Raw genomic sequence first — 20512 nt, 5'->3', positions numbered from 1 at the left:
AGTTGTGAAACAGAGGACTGAAAAACTAAAAAGAAGTTGATGTTTTTTACTTTTAAGACTCAAGCTACTGTTAGTCTTCTAAGATGCCACACACTAGGTGGCTTAAACAACAGAAATTAATTCTCTCACAGTTCTGGAGACTGGAAGTCCAAACTCATAGTCCATTTCTGGTGAGGCCTCTGTTCCTGGCTTGCCAATGGCCACCTTCTTGGACGGCCTCCCTCTGTGCATACACTCCTGGTGTCTCTTCCTCTTATAAGGACATGAATCCTACTGGATCAGGGCACCACTCTTATGACTTCATTTAACCTTAATTACCTCCCTAAAGGCCCCAAGGACCCATCTCCAAATAGAGTCACATTGAGGGTTAAGGCTTCAACAAATCAATTGTGAGGGAGAGCGGACACAATTCAGTGTATACCAGCTACCCTTCTTTTTATCTCCCTGGAATCAAAAGATGCCATGTTCAGCATTTATGGCGTAGACATGGCTCCTGCCAACCCTTAACCTCATAAAGGTGAAAGATCTTAGGGTCAAGGAATCATCATGATGAAGGCTGCTGAATACCATCATAATCACCAGTATTGTCATTATCGTTTTTACCCCCAAAACATTAAGAAGCTGTTCAGAACATATTTGGTAATTTCAAAGAAAACTCAAAAAATCAATTTAGTCAGCAATGTTTATTGGGCATCTCTGATGCACTTGCCTAGGACTTTTGAGAGAGAGAGAGCACCAAGATGAATAACACCCCAGACTTCAAAGTGTTCCATCTAGTTTTGTAGAAATAAACACATGCACATATATATATGCCAAGAATCCAAAGTCGGGACTTCCCTGGTGGTCCAGTGGCTAAAACACTACGCTATCAATGCAAGGGGGCTCAGGTGTGATCCCTAGTCAAGGGACTAGATCCCACATGCTGTAATGAAGATCCAAATAAATAAATATTGAAAAAAAGATTCCAAAGTGAAGAGTGGTAACTGTCATGGGAGTGATAAAGTGATCAGTGATCTATGGGCGTTTCAAAGAGAAATAAATACATAGTTAATGCTAGTCATCATCCTTTATAGAGCATTTATCATGTGCTTGGCAGTTAGTTTAATTATGAGTCTCAATTTTTAGGATCTTTATAGATGAATTCATAATTTATCAAGCACTGTATGTATCAGTGTGTAAAGCATTGTCTGAGAGGCTCTAAAATATAAAGATGATTAAGACATGTGCCCCCGGAGGACTTGCCCGGTGGTCCAGTGGCTAACACCCTGAGCTCCCAATGCTCAAGGGCCCAGGTTCGATCCCTGGTCAGGGAACTGGATGCACATGTCACCACTAAGACCCGCTTCAGCCAAATAAATAAATATTCACTAAGACACATGTCCCGTCCTCTGTCCTCTAGAAACTCACAGTAGAGGCCAGACAACATAGGAATGGATGCTCAGCAGAACAAATTGCTACAAAATCACGTTCTCACTCTCCACCAGCCGGAGATAGTCAGGAAGGAAAGGTGGATCTGTGTGCTGGGACACTTGGAGAGTCATCACGTCCTGCCAGGACAGCTCTGTGTGGTGGCACCTTGCAGAAAAGCTGTGGATTTGCCTGGAGTCTCTCGGGGTTTGGTGGGCGGGGCCTGGAGAGAGCTGGAGAAGAGACAGGAGTGCCTTACTGTCTCAGCTCAGTTTGGACTCTGGTGGGGAAGTTTGCAATGCTTACAACTAAACTGGGGAGGGGAGGAGGGGAAGCAAGGGAAGTGTAATCAATCGCACGGCCAAAATCTGAACTGGGAAGAGAGGGCCAGACCCACTGTCCCCACCCTACCACCCCCAACCCAGGGGAGTGGGGCAAGGCCCTTGGCCCTTCCACATCACTTGCAGCCCCCAAGAGGTCTTAGCAAAGAGGCAGAGCAAAGAGGCAGCTGACATCCTGAGGTTGTTCTGCACATTCTGGGCTTTAAAGTAGAAAGAGGGAGAGATGATAAATGGATGGAGAAAGAGACTTGAAAATAATGGTGGAGGGGTGGTGTCCAGGGACAGCGGAGTGGAAGCGGGAACAGAGACGCACTGAGAAGTACCTCCTGGGGTGGGGGTCTCTCCATTATCTCAGTGAATCCCCCAACAGCCAGGCCAGCCTGGGGCAGGTGCAAGGGCTTCAGACCCGAGGCGGTGAGCAGCCCAGAGCTGAGCTTGGAGCCTGTCCCTCCCACCGAGAGCCCTGCTCCCACCCTGCCGCTCCCTCCTGGGTTGGTGGTGTCTGCGCACACCGAACCCCAACCAGCTGCCTTTCCTGCCGCAGGAAAAGGATCAAAGTTTGGGAGCGTGAACACTTACTCAAAGAGCACTTTTCATTTCCTTCCTGGGAGGCTGGGGTCACAAAGTATGACCGTGCAGAGCATAGTGCAGGAACCGGCCCCCCACCCTACCCCCGCGCGCTGCTCCCCTGGCGGACGGAGCCGCCGGCGGGCCGGTGGGGCGGAGCGATTGTGACCTGTCCGGTCCCTCCCTCCCGGCTCTGTGATGCTGCAGGGCAGCTGCTGGCCCAGTATGTCTGTCCCCGGCGCCCTCCCTCCCGGTGTCACAACAGCGGAGGCGGCTGTATCTGGAGCAGTTGGGGTGGGCAGGCCCAGGAGGGAGCGAACAGGCTACTGGAGCGGCCGCGATGGTGAGCCTGCGGGGCCGGGGCGCGCGGGGCGCTGGGCCAGGGATGCGGAGGGACAAGAGTGGCGGCGCCCACCCGAGAGCCGCTCTCCTCCGCGGATGACAGCTAGCGCTTTGGATCCGCGGAGCTCGAAGTCTCCTACGGGTGTCAGTTCAAGGTCGAGGGGTTCATACCCTCGCGCGGGGGGGGGGGGGTCACCCACCTGGGGCCAGTGGCCTTCTCCTAGAGAGAAAGTAGAGACTGGGGCGAGCTGCGCCTAAAGGGAGATTCGTGCATGCAGGTGAGGGGAAGGGGACCAGGGGCCGCCCGCGCAGAAGAGGTTAGGTTCCGAGACAACGCCGTGGGGCAACTCAGGGACCCGGTGGGGAAGCTGGGGGCCGGCGGGGTGGGGGTTGGGCAGGCAGGCCGGGGATTCCCGACTTGGGGGTGGTGGCTGCGCCGGGCACTGGGACAGGTCCCACCAACCAAGTGTGACAGAGCCCCAAAGGTCAGGGGACTTAGGGCCACACACCCCACGCTGGAGGCTTCCTTTTTTCCCACCCCGGCCATCTGGCTTGGGTCTGGGACACTTCCACCTCCAGCTCAGCTTCCCAGGCCCTGGCACCTGCTTCCAGCTTCCCAGTTTTTCAAGCGGGTCAAAGCCAAAGGACTTTGGCACACAGCGTTTCAGACCCACTTCTTTCCTTTCCTACCCTGGCCGCGGTGCCCGCCCCATCTGTCTGTCTCCCTCTCCTCCGGGACTGGAATCTTACTTGCTGGAGAGGTTCTCTCCCAGCGCTGCAGTCCCACCAGCCGGAGGCCCTCCCCTCGCCCCCTGAGCCGTGGGGTGGGTAAAATTTGCTGCCAGTCCACTTCACTCCGATGCCTCAAAACACAGAGAACCCAGAAATCTCGTGGACTGGAGGCCCCGCTGTCTGGGGTTCCCGGAAGGTGGCGATTGGGTGGGGGAGGGGCGGCGTCAGCTTGACTGGCAGGCCAAGGTCAGGCTGTGCTGGCACTCTTCCGCCCGTGTCAGTGGCCAGCAGGACAGGTGAGAACCGCCCTCCTCCTCATTCTGGAAAGTGCCCAGGGCCCCTGGCTCTGGTCCCAGCTCTGCCCATTCCAGCTCCAGGCCTGCTCCCCAGAGCAGGCTCCTAGGGAGTATTGGGACAGTGGCCAGAAGAGTCCACGCCTGCCTGAGGCCAGGGGTCACACAGGGAGCCCAGAGCCAGGAGTTTCTGGAGTTTTTGGCTCCTGGCTTTGCAGCTAGCTATGTGACTTCAAGTCACTTAATCTCTCTGAAGTAGTTTATCTCATCTCCAAAATGAAGAGGGGTTATGGTTCAAATTTTCAAAGCTCCACCTAGCTTTACTATTTTAACCTTTTCATTGTAGAGAAATCCAAGCATATATAAAATGAGCGCATTATAATGAAGCCCTGTGTATGCCTCAACCAGTTTCAACAATTATCTACTTAATGATGAGTCTTACTCCATTCACTCCCCCTCCTCTTCCTCCCTGTTATTCTGAACCACATCCCAGGCAGCTTACTCAAGATCTGATATTTAATATTTATAATATCCAGCACATAGCTAGTGCTGTGTAATTTTCAGAGTGCTGCCTCTTATGTGTTCTAATTCTCACTTAAAAGCTGCAGTGAGTCTTAGAGGGGATCCCAGGACCCAAATCCAGCTCTCCGAACAGACTTCAGTGTGCACTCAATAGGCAGGTTTCTGAAAATAGCTAGTAAATCAAAAAATGTAAAGTAAAAACCTTGTTTTAAATACGCTAAAGAATCTGAAAGATATTTAACTGAAAAATCCATGGCTGAATGTTTTGGAAAGAGACTCTGTTTTGAAACACTGCATTTTATGTGACAGGTTCTATTTGGAGCATTTATTTACATGGACAGCACTGTCTTGATGGGAAGACGTTTTTTCGGTTCACTATTTCGCACTCACAGAACCTCTTTTTTTCCTTTTTTTGGAGTGTAATTGCTTGTCGATGTTGTGTTAGTTTCTGCTGTACAACAACATGAGTCAGCTATATGCGTACATATACATATATTCCCTCCCTCTTGAGCCTCCCTCCCCCCGCCCCCAGTCTTCCATCCCACCCTCGAGGTCATCACCGAGCTGAGCTCCCTGTGCTGTACAGCAGCTTCCCCCTAGTTGTCTGTTTTGCGTATGGTGGTGTACATATGTTAAGGCTGCACTCTCCATTTGTCCCATCCTCCCCCAACCCCCATGCCCACATGTCTGTTCTCTATGTCTGCATCCTATCCTTGCCCTGCAAATAGGTTCATCTGTACCATTTTTCTAGATTCCGCATGTATGCATTAATATACAATATTTGTTCTTCTGACTTACTTCACTCTATGACAGACTCTAGGTTTATCCACATCACTACAAATGACCCAGTTCCAGAATATCTTTTTTAAAATCCCTTGACTTGTTCCTAACTAGGATGACACACCGGCACACCCAGTCCCAAAGTCCCACCCGTGCAGAAAGGACTTTCCTTCCCCAGTGTCTGGACTCCCCTCTGGAGGGCTGGGAAGGCTGCCCATGTTGAGGATGGGCTCGGCATTTCTTCGGTTCTAAGTGAGGATTTTATAACTAACCCTGTAACTGAGCGTCCCAGTGTGCTCTCAGGGTCCCTCTGGCAAGCAGTTCTCCTGGGAGCCAAGGCTGTGACACCTGTCTCGGTGTCAGTGACTCCAGGCCTCAGAGAAAGTGTCTGTGGCTCACAGGGCATGAGGGCACAGCCTGCTCACTGCTCTCCTCCTGGGTTAGCAGCGTGCCTGTGCATTTTGGGGGGGAGCTGACATTAGAAGGCAACAAAGAGCCTGTCTTCCTGCAGAGCTGGGAGGCTAGAGGGCAGAGTGTTCTGGGGTGAGATGGACACTGCTTCTAGTGTCCGCAGGTCTCTGCAGACTCCCCTGTGCAGGTGGTGTGGCTGAGCGCTGTAGAGCCCAGTTGTGTCTTCCAACTTGGCACCTGCGGGGGCTGCAGCCACTGCTCTGTTCTCCCTTCCCATCACTAAGTACGGGTCCCTGAGGTCCCTAGGCACGTCCTCTGGGCAGCGGTGGAGCCCCCAGCCCCCAGGCAGTGTGTCCATAGGAAGCATCCAGGCTTCGGTTGGGCCTACACAGAGCCCAAGGGTGATGCTCTGTCCTCTCCAAGGGACGTCTCAGTGACCTTGAAAGGAAGAGGGAAAGTTAAAATAACTTGAGAAGGAAAGAGCTGACATGTACACGGCTAGTGATGGGGTGGGTGGGAGGATGTGGCGCTCTGGGACGCGGTGGACCGCTGCTTCTTGCCTTTGGCCACCAGGGACCGACAGTGCTCTCCGTGGTCTTTGAGGCCTACGTCCCCCGTAGGCGTCTTCCTGTTAGAATTTCTCTGTGATGAGCTGCGCGTGGAAGAGACCGGGAGGACAGTGGACACCACGTGTGGCTGATTACAGCTTGCTTGCTCTCTCCTGCTCCTGACCTGATTGTCGGCTGAAGCTCAAGGGCCTTTGGCCTCGTAGTGTCTAAAGAGTCTGGGAATCTGCAACCGGCCTGGCTGCTCCGCAGGCCACCTGCGGTACCTTGTTGTTGCCCAGCTGCAGCGCCTGCCATCTGAGACCTCACCTGATGTTAACTGAGGTCAACTCTGTTCCTGCTGTTGCCAGCTTGCTATCTGTTCTCTGAGTCCAAATTTGATCTAATTGAAGGATTTTGAGAAGAGATAGCGCAGCCTCCCAGGAATCATGTTGTGCTTGCTTTAATCATCCCTCGGGAACCCTGGCTCTACTTTTCACCCGTTGCCTCTGACCTGGATCCTGGCACGATTCATCATCCCAGCCTGACAACTGGAAGTATGTGGGCCTAGGAGTAAGCTTCCTGAAGGCAACTGTGTGGCTTGACACACAGGTGGTCGGGGTATGTGGCCTGGTCCTGGGTTTTCACTGGCCTTCACTGCTGGCCTGTCAATTCCCTTCCGAGATAGTATGCCAGTTTTACTGGCTTGTGCTACTTCAAAACCATTTTTAAAGCTCCAGAGCCGCCTCCTGCAGAGAACTGCAATTAGCGGGTCTGAGTTCTCTGAGAACAAATGAAAAGGAAACGATTAATATTAAAATAGAAATCGCATAAGGTTGACACAAGGAGAGATTTCTGGCCGTGGAGCACTGTCAAGGTCTGGAGCACATTTTTCCTACTGTTCTGCAGAGCTGGGCACCCTCTCCATGGAGGATGGTCACGGCCTCCACCAGCCTACACTTCGGACAGCCTAAGCAGTCCGTGGGACCTGCCCTAAATTCTCCTGCTCCAAATCCAGCTGAAATGCTTCAGATCCTACCAGCCTGTCTGAACTTTCCACACAGCCTGCAAATAGTCCTCCCCCCAGGAAACCAAGCCAGAAACTGTTTTTTCTTCCTTTAGCGTCCACTGCCACAGGCCCTGGCTACCCGCTCCTTGTTAAGCAGGGTTTTCATTCCAATCACCCCTGAATTTATTGAGCACCTGCTGTATTCAAGCCTCGATGCTGGAAATCTGGCAAGAAAACAGGGGCTCCTTGCTGTCCACCAGGAAAGTCAAACAGTGAACCGTTAGTTAGGAACGTGCGATATAGTGCTAAAGGGTAGGTGGCCTGTGCTGGTGTGGGGGCTTCCAGCCCTCCAACAGGAGAGGGCGATCAGTGAGCACGCTGAAGGGTGAGTGGGCGTTGGCCCAGCCCCTCTAGATGCTCTCTCGCACACTTGACTGGAGATCTGCTGCAGGAGCGGATAGAGCAGTCACTTCTGCAGTCACTCAGCACTAGGACTGGGTAGGGGGTCATACTTCGCTTGGGGAAGGGAGCTCCTGTGTTAAGTCCCTCCATCTCCCTCACCTCCACCCCCTGGGATGCTGGGCCAAGAGGGGACCCCTTTCTTCTCACACGGTCCCAAGAGCAGAGAGCTGGAGTCAGCCCAGGAACCCAGAGTCAGGATAGACTGGGGGAGGAGCAGTGTGAGAGAGAAAGCTTGAGCTCTGCCGGCCAGAGAGGGAATCTGAACCAGCATGAGTTTGGAGCAAACACTTGATGTAAATACCGTCTGCTGGGTCAGCACCCCTCTCCCTCTCAGCACACACCAGCCCCGCCCCGCCCCTCACCACCCCCTTCTCCTTCAGTACACCAGACCCGCCCCCACACCTCAACACACACCAGCCCCCATGCGCCACCCAGCACACACCAGCCTCTCGCCCACACCCCTCTCCCCACCCCCCCAGCACCAGGCCCTGAGCACAGTCTTGGTTCTTCCAGGAAGGGTGGCCTGTTTTCTGCGGCGCCCACACTGAGCCGTTCTCTTCTGTTCTGTCTGCAGTGGAGCTTTTTCTGGTCTGGAGTGTTGCTGTACAAGCTTTCCTGGGCTTCAGCTGTCAGGCTTGGGCTGCAGTGGGCATGGGGGCTGCTGTGGGCATGGTGAACCGCTGTGGGTGTTGGGGGCCGATGTAGGCGTAGGGGGCTGATGATGGCGTGGGGGGCTGATGAGGGCATGGGGGGCCGATGAGGGCGTGGGGGGCGTGCCCCCTGGGCCCTGTGGGCTCAGAGTGAGAACGAGGCAAGGGTCCAGGGTGGTGTCCAAGAGATGACTCTGCAGAGGTCAGAAGGTCTGGATTTCGGCCCAGGCTCTTTCCTTACAGAGCTGTGAAATTCCCAATCTGTCCTTTACCTGTCTGAGCCTCAGCTTCTTCATCTGTAAAACAAGGGCTGGGAATCATATTAGATGACCTGTGAGGCCGGCCTGGCTCAAGCTTCTGAAGGCTCTGAGCTCACAAAACTCCCCGGTTACCTGTCTTGGGCATGAGAGCCCGCCCCCAAGGCCATCAGCACTGGACATGCTCCTGGCTTTTCTGTATAGAACCTCCAGGCAGGAATGAGGGATGGTGACAAGTAAGAGTCGCTGGAGGAGCAGGTAGGATCCTTGTCCCCTCAGGGCAGGTGCAAATAGGGCACAGATGTTAGCACTGGGGGTCTCACCTAACTTCATTTCACTGGTGATTTCCTTGTGTAACTTTATTTTATTTATTTATTTATTTTGGCTGTGCTCTGAGGTTTGTGGGATCTTAGTTGCCCAACCAGTAATTGAACCCTTGTCCCCAGCGGTGACAGCACCTGAGTCCTAACCACTGGACCGCCAAGGAATTCTCCCTTGTGTAACTTTACAGTTCTTGTTTGCCCGACAAACTGGGCTCTTGGCAATTGTCAGCTGAATGAATGGCGAAGTGGAAAGGGACAGGACAGGCCTGGCCCTTGTCGATGGGTTGCTATGTCAATGCGCCCTTGTCGATGGCCCTTGTTGGTGGGGCCTCACCTGGACCTCGCTGTCTCCTGGCTTTAATGTTTGGGTTGTCAGCATGAGAACTGTCAGCCCTTCAGAGAAGCATGGCAGAGTGTCACCCGCATGCCCATCGTCCAGATTTAATCATTGCTATTTTTCTGCCATGTTTATCTGCTGTGCTTGTTGAAGTCAAGTCAACTGTAGATGTCATGACATTTTACCCTAAATGCTTCAGAAGTGACTCTAAAAATAAGACCTTTTCGACACTTAACTACACTTTCATTATCATGCTTAACAAAATCAATCCGTTTCTCTATTTATCCCCTCAAATATTTTGATTTGTTCAAACCAGAATTGAGTTAAAATTCATACATTCCATGTGTATGTTATGTTTCAAGTTCCCCTTGATGTGGGTCAGTCCCTCCGCCATCTTTGATTTTCATGAGTTGAGAAGATCGGGTCAGTTGCCCTGCAGAACTTACCTGCTTTGTGGATTCACGCTCATAGTGTCTTTTATCCCTGGACCCCTGTGTTTTCTGTAAAGTGGGAGCTACTTGTAAAGGGTTTAATACATTAAGGCTGAGTATTTAAGTTTTTAGCAAATTTTATTTTTTATTGGAGTGTAATTGCTTTACCGCGTTGTGTTGGTTTCTGCTGTACAGCAAAGTGAAGCAGCTATGTGTGCACATGTGCTCCTCCTTCCGGAGCCTCCCTCCCAGCCTGCCCCTCATTCCAGCCTCTAGGTCATCGCAGAGCCCTGCGCCGAGCGCCCTGCGTTGCACAGCAGCTTTCCGTTGCTGCCTACTTTACACGCGGCAGGGTGTATGTGTTGATGCTGCTCTCTCAATTTGTCCCATCCTCCCATCCCGCTCTGTGTCTACAAGTCCATTCTCTGCATCTGGGTCTCTACTCCTGCTCTGCAAACAGGTTCCTCTGTACCATTTTTCTATATTCCATATGTATGTGTTAATATACAATATTTGTTGAGGCTGACAAGAAGCTTTCCTGGGAGGTGTGTGTATCCTACTGCATTACATCGATTTTCTCGCTGCCGTGGGGTCACGATCCATCCCAGGGTCAGAGGCCGGTAACCATTGAAGTTAACTTCCCCTTGTGACCTGTAAGTAACAGTGATTCTTTGGCACTCTGTGACTATCTAGTTCCCCTTCAGTCCTTGTCCAAATCAATTGTATAATTAGAAACTATCGTATGCAATATTTCTTAGTATGTTATTCCTTCCACCCTAACTAGCTCACAGTCTTCTGTTAAAAGAAGTGCTCTCCCTCGTCAACAGGGCTGTTTGGATAGGTAGATGCATTTCTCTCCCGTGGGTTTTTTTCTTAACAACATGAAGGACTTGTGGATTTTTGCGTGTCCATCCTGTTTTGGTTGACTACTGCTGTTCCTCTTTCTGACCCTCGAGTTGTTTCACCTTTGGCCGAGGGAGCCTCTTATGGTTTCTGAGCCCTTTCTGTGCTCTTGGGCTCCCCATGGTGTTCCAGAAGGTTCTCACAGGGGATCATCTTGTGTGTTCCTTGCCCCAGACCTGGAAACCCCCACCCCCCAGGGAGCCCTGCTTTCTGCTGGTGGAGACTGGCGCTGAGAGACCACCCTGGAGGCATCTATGGGCCCATCAGTTATTTCTGAGTCTATCTTATGCCTCCAGTTACTCTTGTGAATTAGTTTAACAGGGAAACCAACTCCTTCCTCCTGAATGTTGCGTGCCCATGTGTGAGGCTGATTTCCGCTATGGAGAGTGGCATATTGCCTCTCATGAGGTTAAAGGGATGTGAAAACATCTACATCCCCACGTTGTGGTCTTCAGGACCTCAGATCCTTCCATCTTCTTCTCTCACCTTTGATCTTCCTGAAATACCCCTGTGTCTTTCCAGAAAGGCCCAGAGCACCCATGGGGAGGGGGTGCCTGGAGATGGTTGGGGGTGGGGCCACAGGACAACATGTGGGGCCAGCTCTTTTCGGGCCTCTCCAGGTCCCCTCGCTCACACGCGCCGCCCCCAAGGAGGCCGTGGCTTCCTGTGAAAGTGTGGTCCAGTCGGTAGCTGCTGGATTTGGGGTTCTTGGGGAAGGATCCTGCTTCCTCTGAACCGAGTCCTAAGACAAAGCCCTTTCATTGTAAGAGGAGCGGCAGCCTGAGGTCGCCGGCTTCCCACGGGTGCATCTTCCAGGTGGAGAGTAAGGCTACAGGGATGAAAACGCGTAATGATGATGCTGAAGACAAGGGTGACCGTAGCAGAAGTGATCGTGGTGACTTGTGCTTTTCACACGCAGGGAGGTTATGTAACTCAGCCCAGCCCACACAGCACAGCTCGTAACTTGAGAGGCAAGATTCGTGAGCAAAGCCCTTTCCTGGCCACCAGGCTCACGGAAACATGGCCGGTTGTATTCCTGGCCAGGCCTCTGTGACACCCAGAGGCCAAGCAGCACAGAGACCGGCGTGCGTGTTGCCCAACAGCATTAGGGCACCGGGTCCTGATGCCTCTGACCACCCCACACCCACACCGGGAGAGCCCCAGGGTCCCAGGAGTCCCATACCCCTTACCCAGCCCCTGTCTCTGGAGGCTGTACTCCACGCTTGGGTTCCCTGGAGCTGGAAAATGCCAGCTCGGGTCATGGATAAGAATAGAAGGCCACACACCAGGCGCATGGTTCCCGGCCCAGCTCTGTCCCAGGCACAGAGGCTCCTTGTGAGGCCAGTGCTTCCCTGGAGGGGCGTGGAGGGTGATGGCACACCGTCCCAGCAGAACCATAACACACTCACCCACACTCATGTCTGCACACACATATACACTGCGACTTTCAAACACTCTCACGATCACACTCTTACAAACATACACCCACACATTTATCATTTCACACATTCAGATACATGCACCCCTCCCCATCCTGTTAGTACCAGAACTAATCATGTAATTGTGGCTTCACATCATAACATGGAGAAGGAGCCTCTGAAGGTCAGCTTTATTTGGCTCTTGGCCTGATGGGTGAGGGAATAGGTTATGGTGGCCACAGACGAGACTTGGCTTGCCTGTCCCCTCCCAGCCCTTCCCTGCTAATGTGCTGATCCTGTTTTTTTTTTTTAATGTTTATTTTAAATATTTATTTATTTGGCTGTACCAGGTGTGAGTTGCAACATGTGGGATCTAATTCCCTGACCAGGGATTGAACCCAGGCCCCCTGCATTGGGAGGGCAGAGTCTTAACTGCTGGGACCCACAGGGAAGCCCCTGTACTGACCCTTTCTTATTCCTACATTTGTACATGAAACAGTAATGACACCTACAATACAGACTCCAAGGCACAGTCCTCCCATGAGTGTTTCTCTGCTCTGTGTTGGGGAGATGTGGAGTGTGTGTGTGTGTGAGACAGCGTCTGGGAGACTGGCTGATGGAGGAGCATGATCAGTGTACCGGGCATGACAATGGATTCAAGGATGGATTCTGCTGTTCTCACTGGCTCTTCCTTGGACTGGCTTCACCAGTGCAGGAGTCTGTCCGTGGTTGGAAATTTCATCTGTTTCATCTGTGCGGCTGGCCCTCTCTTTCCTTTTCTTGACACAAAGGATTAAGCATGGAAAGCCACCCTCACAGCAAACCATGGAGCTGGGGTTCTTCTTTGGAACCGAGTCTTGATCCAGATGTGGTGAGGCCTGGAGCCCGCCTACTGGGCAGGGGCAGGGTGTCCTGCTTGCTGAATATCAGGGAGGGACGCGTCCTCAGAGGCCTGGGCAGAGGCTGGCTGGGGCTCTGACTGGCCTGCTCTCTGCCTGCAGCGGGAATGCATATCCGTCCACGTGGGCCAGGCTGGAGTCCAGATTGGCAATGCCTGCTGGGAGCTCTTCTGCCTGGAGCATGGCATCCAGGCCGATGGTACCTTTGGCGCACAGGCCAGCAAGGTCCATGACGATGACTCCTTCACCACGTTCTTCAGTGAGACCGGCAACGGGAAGCATGTGCCCCGGGCCGTCATGGTTGACCTGGAGCCCACAGTGGTAGGTGAGTGTGGTCCAGGATCCTCCTCAGGAGCAGCACCAGGCTGCAGAGGCCGTCATCCACCATGGTCTGCCATGGTCCACCATGGTGCTGCGGCCCACTTTGGTGTCTGGGGAGGCTTGGGAGGCTGACCTCCACGTGGAAGGGTGACCCTCCAGACCCCCACCCTCACCCCATGTGACTCTAGGTTCCTGGAGCCCTCCCCAGTCTCGGGGTCTCAAGTGGGGATCAGAGGTCTCTGCTCTTCCGTTAAAGCTCCAACCTGGTGCTGTCTCCCCAAAACTGCTGAGGCAGACCAAAATTGCCAGAGGTTTCACTAAATGCTAAGAATCAAAAATACCAGTAATTTCAGAAATTATAAGAAGCCCTCACATAGTCAATTTGCCAAAGTGTACATTTCCAGCTCTGCAGTGATTACAATCCATTCTGGTGGGCCTGGTGTAACCTTGCAGCCTCTTGCACATGAGACGAAATAGCAGCAGGCACTTTCTCTTAAAGCCCAAGGTGATTGGGGTTAGAGTGAACCTCGTCTGGATCTTAGGGAAACAGGAGTACTGACTTGTGTCGGGGCAGGATTCTTGTTCTCCCTGCCGCCAAGCCCACAGCACCCCCAGGTCAGTCCACACTCTGCATAAGCATTTCCTCAGCTTCAAAGCCTGCTCACCAGCAAAGATGGATGAGTCCCCAGGGATGTCTGGGCACTGTCTTTAGGGCCTGAGCACTGTTTCTGGGGCCACAGACTCCAGGCCCTCCACCTTTTTGACACTTGTACAAATATAGAAAGGACAGATGACCTTCCTGGGCCACTGCACAGATGGCTGCTTTTCTTGGAGGAGCAGAGGGGCGCTGTAGAGGAGAGGGGATGGCCGTGGGGCCTGAGGCACCCTGGTCTGCTGTGTGTCCACTTTGGTGGACCTAAGAGGTGAGCAGAGCCCCCGTGCCACTGGAACCACTCTCGGGCTCGGGCTCTTCTGGTACCTGGAACACAGCTTTGCTTCCGAGTTGTTCTGAAATATCTCTAATGCCTGATGTGTACTGTTGCCTCCGGAGGTGGAGGTTAGGGCTGGGACAATCCCAAGGAAGCCTGGGAGCAGGTCATTCTGAATCTTTCCCTGTGTCCCTGAAGCATCTGGAGGCGAGTGAAGGTAGTTATATTCTGGGACAAATTTTGCAGCATGAAGGAAAAACTGGAGGGAAGCCTTGGGGGTCCAGGGGAACGAGGCAGTCAACCTTGGTATCTGCCCAGCTTTGTAAACAAACCCAAGGCTCCCTAAGGTCCTGCCAGCAGAGCAGCTGGCTTCTCACTGCTGCTGAAGTCCCAGGCTTCTGCTCTATTGGAGCCGGTGTTACCCTGGAATTCCCTTAGCCTCACAGATATATTCTGGGGTTGTCTGTTCCACCTCAGTGGAGTTTAGTAGATAGGGGTGTCGAGTGTTCTCGTGGGATGGGGGTTTCTCCTCTGGGAACCAGGTGTAGGACTGATGGTCGCCCTCTCTCGGTAGATGAGGTTCGGGCCGGAACCTACCGCCACCTCTTCCATCCGGAACAGCTGATCACGGGAAAAGAGGATGCAGCTAACAACTACGCCCGGGGCCACTACACGGTGGGCAAGGAGAGCATCGACCTGGTGTTGGACCGCATCCGCAAGCTGGTATGTGTTTGCAAGGGTGGAGAGCTGGAGAGCCTGCCAGTGTTGACAGGCTGGCGGGAGGACATGGCCCCCGGCTGCAGGATAAACACCTGAGACTTGGGAATTTCTGCTTGTGTTCTGTAAGCAGCATGTGCTGGGTTGGCGCCCCTTCCTCCGCCTGGGCCATGTGGACTGCCTTCCAGGCTGGTTGCCTGGTAGCACAAACGGATGCTCTGCGGTGGTGTTGGGGAGAAATCCCAGGGGTGAGGAAGGCAGAACTCTTTGCTGGGTGGCAGCAACAGGTTAACAAAGTATTTGTTTTATTTTGAGCAGGTTGAAAAGGTGAATTTATTTCACTTAACAAAGCATTTAACTTGGAGGGGAAGAGGAAGACTGTTGATCTATTTCAGCACTTTACAGATGCTATTACAAATGTCACATATGTTCCTTTGTTTAATCCCCTAAACAACGATACAAAGGCGATCTCGTGCCTGCACTTTACAGTTGGGGAAACAGAGAGCCTGAGTGGTTCAGTGACTTGGTCTGGGTCCCCCAGCTAGAAAGTGGCTGAGTCAAGATCTGAACTGGGTTGGTTTGACTGGGAAGCTCAGGGAGTCACTTGTCTACTTGAGCCCCGTTCTTAATCTGTACAGAGGAGAGGCGAGCTTGATCAGGGGCTCTTGACTTGGGAGCTAAGGGTGCCGAGTTTTTGCATGTTCACCTTTCCTGTTTAGAGCAGAGTTCATGGAGGTCATCAGTCCCAAAGTCGTGTGCGATCCCCAAAGTTCAGAACATCCAACTGAACACAGTCATAGATCACATCCAGCAGGGAAGTTCCATGACTTGCGAACTCTCTTAGTTCTGGTGAGAGCTCACTGTCCTTGCTGAGCACAGTAGGACTTCTCACTGAACCATCACAGTAACCTTATTTATGAGAAGAATGTGTTTATTGTCCGCACTTTAAGAAGAAACGTGAGTCGGAGGGTTCAGTAACTTGATTGAGTATTTACAGCTGGGAAATGGCAAAGTTGATGTTAAATCTCAGGGTCTCTGACCCATTTATCTCTCTGAAATTGGTACCCTGAGCCACCTTGCAAGGTCGGTCTGGGCTGTATAAGCCTGCAGTTTCCACAGAATCAAAGGACAGGGCCAGGGAAATGCACAAGGAGCTGGGGTCCACATGGGGCAAAGTCCTTAACCACCATGATTTCGGAACCTCATTCCTGGTCCAAACAGGCCACTGGGCTAGAAGCTTCGTGGACCTGGAGGCGAGAGCGTGTTTGCTGCCCCATATTTTAGCCATTCCTCCCAAGAGTGCTGCAGCTCCTGTGTGTTTTCTGACTTCAAGGACGGTTTGATTTCACCCACTTGAAAATGCTGTGGGATGGAGCGGGCAGACAGCGAGGGCCTCCTGCCGGTGCCCACGCAAGGGTGTCCTCAGAGCTTTGTCCGTGTCCCCCTCTCCCAGACAGATGCCTGCTCGGGCCTGCAGGGCTTCCTCATCTTCCACAGCTTCGGGGGCGGCACCGGCTCGGGCTTCACGTCTCTGCTCATGGAGCGGCTCTCCCTGGACTACGGCAAGAAGTCCAAGCTGGAGTTTGCCATCTACCCGGCCCCCCAGGTCTCCACGGCCGTGGTGGAGCCTTACAACTCCATCCTGACCACGCACACGACCCTGGAGCACTCGGACTGCGCCTTCATGGTGGACAATGAGGCCATCTACGACATCTGCCGGCGCAACCTGGACATCGAGCGGCCCACGTACACCAACCTCAACCGGCTCATCAGCCAGATCGTGTCCTCCATCACAGCCTCCCTGCGCTTCGACGGCGCCCTCAACGTGGACCTGACTGAGTTCCAGACCAACCTGGTGCCCTACCCCCGCATCCACTTCCCGCTGGTCACCTACGCACCCATCATCTCAGCAGAGAAGGCCTACCACGAGCAGCTGTCCGTGGCCGAGATCACCAGCTCCTGCTTTGAGCCCAACAGCCAGATGGTGAAGTGCGACCCTCGCCACGGCAAGTACATGGCCTGCTGCATGCTCTACCGGGGGGACGTGGTGCCCAAGGACGTGAACGTCGCCATTGCCGCCATCAAGACCAAGAGGACTATCCAGTTTGTGGACTGGTGTCCCACGGGCTTCAAGGTGAGAGCGGGGGACACGATGGAGACAGACAGCTAGAGAAGCAGAGGGAAACCGAGGATGGGGAGGAAGGTGGGGCCTGGGGGCCTGGGCTGACACGCGTTCCATGGGAGCTTTGGGACAACACGGGAGAGGGGCGTAGGCCAGTGTAATGCTAGTCTCATTCATTCATTGGTTCAGGTGCTTGCTTTAGGCCTGGAGAGACTGGGAGGGGGTGGTTACTGGAAGAGGGGAGGGGCATCCCACCGGATGGTCTGCAAGCATCTCAGAGGTCTGGCAGGAGAGAACTTAGGCCAGTGTGTGCAAGTGGGGTAACCAGGCCGAGGGGGTAGAGGTAGCCCTGATCTAACCACAGATCAGAGAATGCAGTGACCGGATTATTCAAGTTGCTAGAGAAAAGGGTGCAGTTCCCTCCTCTAACAAAGGATGTGTCCTTCTTCCCAGTTTGTTTTGAAAAATTGTTCACCTTGTACGTTTTCATCAATTTAGAGTAAGGATAAGAAATTTTATGGTTATTATATGGCTGTGATTCACTTACATTATGAAGCCCTGACGTTTCCACTAAGCAGGAGTGAGCTGGGAGCCGGTTGTAGGTGTGCGTTCTGTGGGTCAGTGGGGGAATAGAAGACCCCGGCTCTCAGGACCGAGGTTGCTCTTGGGAGCCGCCACTCTGAGTTGCCCTGGCTGGACAGGCAACCGCCTCTGCCCAGGGCCTCTCATGAGAGTTCACCTTCAGAGCAACTGCCACTGCTCATGTTAGCTAGTCCCCTCCTGCTAGCTAGTCCCCTCCTGCAGGCCTTTAATAATTCAGAGGTTTACCGAACACCAGAGGAGGTTGTGCCAGTTGCTGGAGACAGAGTTCATCATCTCAGTTTCCCCTGGGGGGACTTTCACAAACAAGGCACCGCATGCCACGCTCTTGGCTGAGCTGCTGATGGGCGAGCAGTCTCCACACGGCTCTGCTCCCACCCTTGGCCGGAACCCTCTCCCCTGGACTGCACCTGTCCTAACGTGGCAGTTCTGGTCACTCTTGGGAAAACATTCACGATCTGACCCCAAGTTGTTGTTATTTTCTCTTTCAAACAGAAACAACAAAACAAGCTAGTAGTAAAATAAATAAGCAAAAAAAGGGTGGTCAAGAAATTAACAAAAAAGCGATGCCCCCATAGTCTCATCCTTTTATTTATTTTGTAAAGTCTTTATTGAATTTGTCACAATACTGCTTCTGTTTTACGTTTCTGGTTTTTTGACCATGAGCCATGTGTGATCTTAGCTTCCCAACCAGGAGTCGAACTGGCACCCCCTGCATGGGAAGGCGAAGTCGTAACCACTGGACCAGGAAAGTCCCCTCAGCCCTCCACTTCTAGCTGAAGTTCGGGGTTATGACCAGAAGGATAAGGCAGTGCTAGAACCTTTAGCTGCTTCTCAGAAAAGCACATGCCGTGGGGGTGGATGGTGCTGAACTTCACGCTGTAGCACACCCCCCAGGATGTTTGTCACTGGCAAGGGTCCAGGGGTGCTGCTGGTGGAGAGAGAGCACAGCTGGCTGGCTGGCCCAGCGGACACGTGACGCGGTACTGCCTTCGCCTCCTCACTTTGATCCTCTGCCCCCGTCTCAGCATCACTTCCACCCCCATGATGCCGCTTCCGTCTAAGAGCAATGGTAGACCATTCTGGGTTGCCCGCCTTGGCTCTGTAGCCTGATGCCACTCCCACCTCTGCCTCTCAAGAGAACTTGTATTTTAAAGCTGTGAGTTTAAGAGATTGGCAGTGAAGACCCAGTGGCCTAGGCAGGAGAGGCATTTGGGGAGCAGCTCTCGGTTCTCAGTGTCCCATGAGTATCATCACAGTGGTCACCTGAGGCCCCTTCCAGGTCCCCAGAGTTCTTGGTTTGGGATGTGTGTGGGAGAAGGGAGATTTCCAGGATGGCAGCCCCCCTTCAGCTGGGCTGGATCAGCTTGGAGGGTCCTCCATGCTGCCAGAAGTTGGGGAATCCACTTGTCCAGCAAGATTTTTTAACTGACTTTCTTTCTTTTAATTAATTAGTTGTGGCTGTTACTGTCCTTGGGCTTTTCTCTAGTTGCAGTGAGCAGGGGCTGCTCTCCAATTGTGGTGCTTGGGCTTCTCATTGCAGTGCCTTCTCTTGCTGCAGAGCATGGGGTCTGTAGTGAAGCCTCAGTAGTCGTGGTGCACCGGGTCAGTTGCCCTGAGGCATGTGGAATCTTCCCGTGTCCCCTGCATTGGCAGGTGGATTCTTAACCACTGGACCACCAGGGAAATCTTTCTTAGATTTCCATGCTTTTCCTCCAAGAAGCCTCACACTCCAGAGGCAGAGGGCCTGGTAGATGCAGACACCATCCCCAGAAGCTTTTGCACCTCTTTATTTATTTATTTATTTTTAAACTGTTTTATTTTATTTATTGGACACACAGCATGTGGAATCTTAGTTTCCCAACCAGGGATCGAACCCATGCTCCTTCCATTGGGAGCTCAGAGTCTTAACCACTGAACCACCAGGGAATCCCCTGCACCTCTTTATTTATTGCTTGAGGATATCTCTGTGATCTTTTAAACACCACCCTTCACCCTTGGCGGGGCTTCCCAAGTGGCTCAGTGATAAAGAATCTGCCTGCCAATGCAGGAGACCCAGATTCGATATCTGGATTAGGGAGATCCCCTGGAGGAGGAAATGGCTACCCACTCTAATATTCTTGCCTGGAGAATCCCATGGTCAGAGGAGCCTGCCAGGCTACAGTCCATGGTATCACAAAAAGTTGGATAGGACTGAGCATGCACTCACGCACGCAAAATTCACGCTTGGCAGAGAAATTGCCCTAAATCTATTGACAGCATAACAAAGAGAAAAACCTGAAATTCCCCTGGAAGGCGTGAATTCACAATAACTTCCATCTCCGGGCACTGCACACCCCCCCGCCAAACCGCTGTTCCGGACCCTCACTTGTCTGCTTACATCTCCTAGGAGCATTTCTGCCAGCTCTTGCCCTCCCCTCTTACTTACTTACCCAGTCCCGCTTACGTCTGCTTTCTCTTCCTCATGCACTTCTACCTGCCCGCCCCCACCTCCTGATCCCCTCTCTTCACATCCAGGCCTGCTGCCCTGTACCCGCCCCACTACCTGACCAGGGTGCCCCAGCTTGAGTTCTCCACTGACCACCGCGTTCTGGTCCTCTGTTCCCAGGTGGGCATCAACTACCAGCCCCCCACGGTGGTCCCTGGGGGAGACCTGGCCAAGGTGCAGCGGGCCGTGTGCATGCTGAGCAACACCACGGCCATCGCCGAGGCCTGGGCCCGCCTGGACCACAAGTTCGACCTCATGTACGCCAAGCGCGCCTTCGTGCACTGGTACGTCGGCGAGGGCATGGAAGAAGGCGAGTTTTCCGAGGCCCGGGAGGACCTGGCTGCCCTGGAGAAGGATTATGAGGAAGTGGGGACTGATTCATTTGAAGAAGAGAATGAAGGGGAGGAATTTTAAATACAGATGTTCCTCCTGGCTGTGTCTCTTTATTCCTGCTACCCCTCCAAGCACGTTAACCCAGACTGGATCCTGACACCAGTGCCCGTGGGTAACGAGCCCACACAGATGCTGAGCTCTGCCAGACCCTCATGAGGGGATGGCGGCTTTGCGTCCCCAGAGGAGACCCGAGTCACTGTCTCTGGGTCAGGGTGCAGGCCAGCCACACCTGTGTGGAGGCAGAGGCGGGATTTAAGATGCTAGAGGTGGCTGGCCCCACCCCAGACACAGCCTCCTGGCTGGGAAGCAGGCA

At 53.1% G+C, this 20512-nt stretch overlaps 1 protein-coding gene and 1 long non-coding RNA gene across 2 annotated transcripts; one reads left to right on the top strand and one right to left on the bottom strand.

Annotated features, from left to right (window-relative positions):
- Positions 1-1047: 1047 nt before the first annotated feature.
- Positions 1048-2635, bottom strand: LOC120857826. The gene is made up of 2 exons (XR_005719746.1): positions 2328-2635; positions 1048-1640 (listed from the first exon to the last, which is right to left on the bottom strand). It is a non-coding gene; the product is annotated as an uncharacterized LOC120857826 (long non-coding RNA).
- Positions 2508-20238, top strand: TUBA8 (tubulin alpha 8). The gene is made up of 5 exons (XM_040233625.1): positions 2508-2658; positions 12732-12954; positions 14454-14602; positions 16050-16730; positions 19927-20238. The coding sequence occupies exons 1-5, from the start codon at positions 2656-2658 to the stop codon at positions 20218-20220; spliced, it is 1350 nt and encodes a 449-aa protein (XP_040089559.1). The 5' UTR covers positions 2508-2655; the 3' UTR covers positions 20221-20238.
- The last annotated feature ends 274 nt before the right edge of the window (positions 20239-20512 follow it).

The sequence above is a fragment of the Oryx dammah genome, unplaced genomic scaffold, assembly GCF_014754425.2.
Source record: "Oryx dammah isolate SB20612 unplaced genomic scaffold, SCBI_Odam_1.1 HiC_scaffold_29, whole genome shotgun sequence".
NCBI lineage: Eukaryota > Metazoa > Chordata > Mammalia > Artiodactyla > Bovidae > Oryx > Oryx dammah.
This window is presented reverse-complemented; position numbering and strand designations above follow the sequence as displayed.

What these genes read in the sequence shown, in the direction of transcription:
- TUBA8 (XM_040233625.1), top strand. An exon ending in CCTGGAGCCCACAGTGGTAG is followed by an intron (nt 12,955 to 14,453) that starts GTGAGTGTGGTC and finishes CTCTCTCGGTAG; the next exon opens with ATGAGGTTCGGGCCGGAACC. An exon ending in GGTGTCCCACGGGCTTCAAG is followed by an intron (nt 16,731 to 19,926) that starts GTGAGAGCGGGG and finishes CTCTGTTCCCAG; the next exon opens with GTGGGCATCAACTACCAGCC.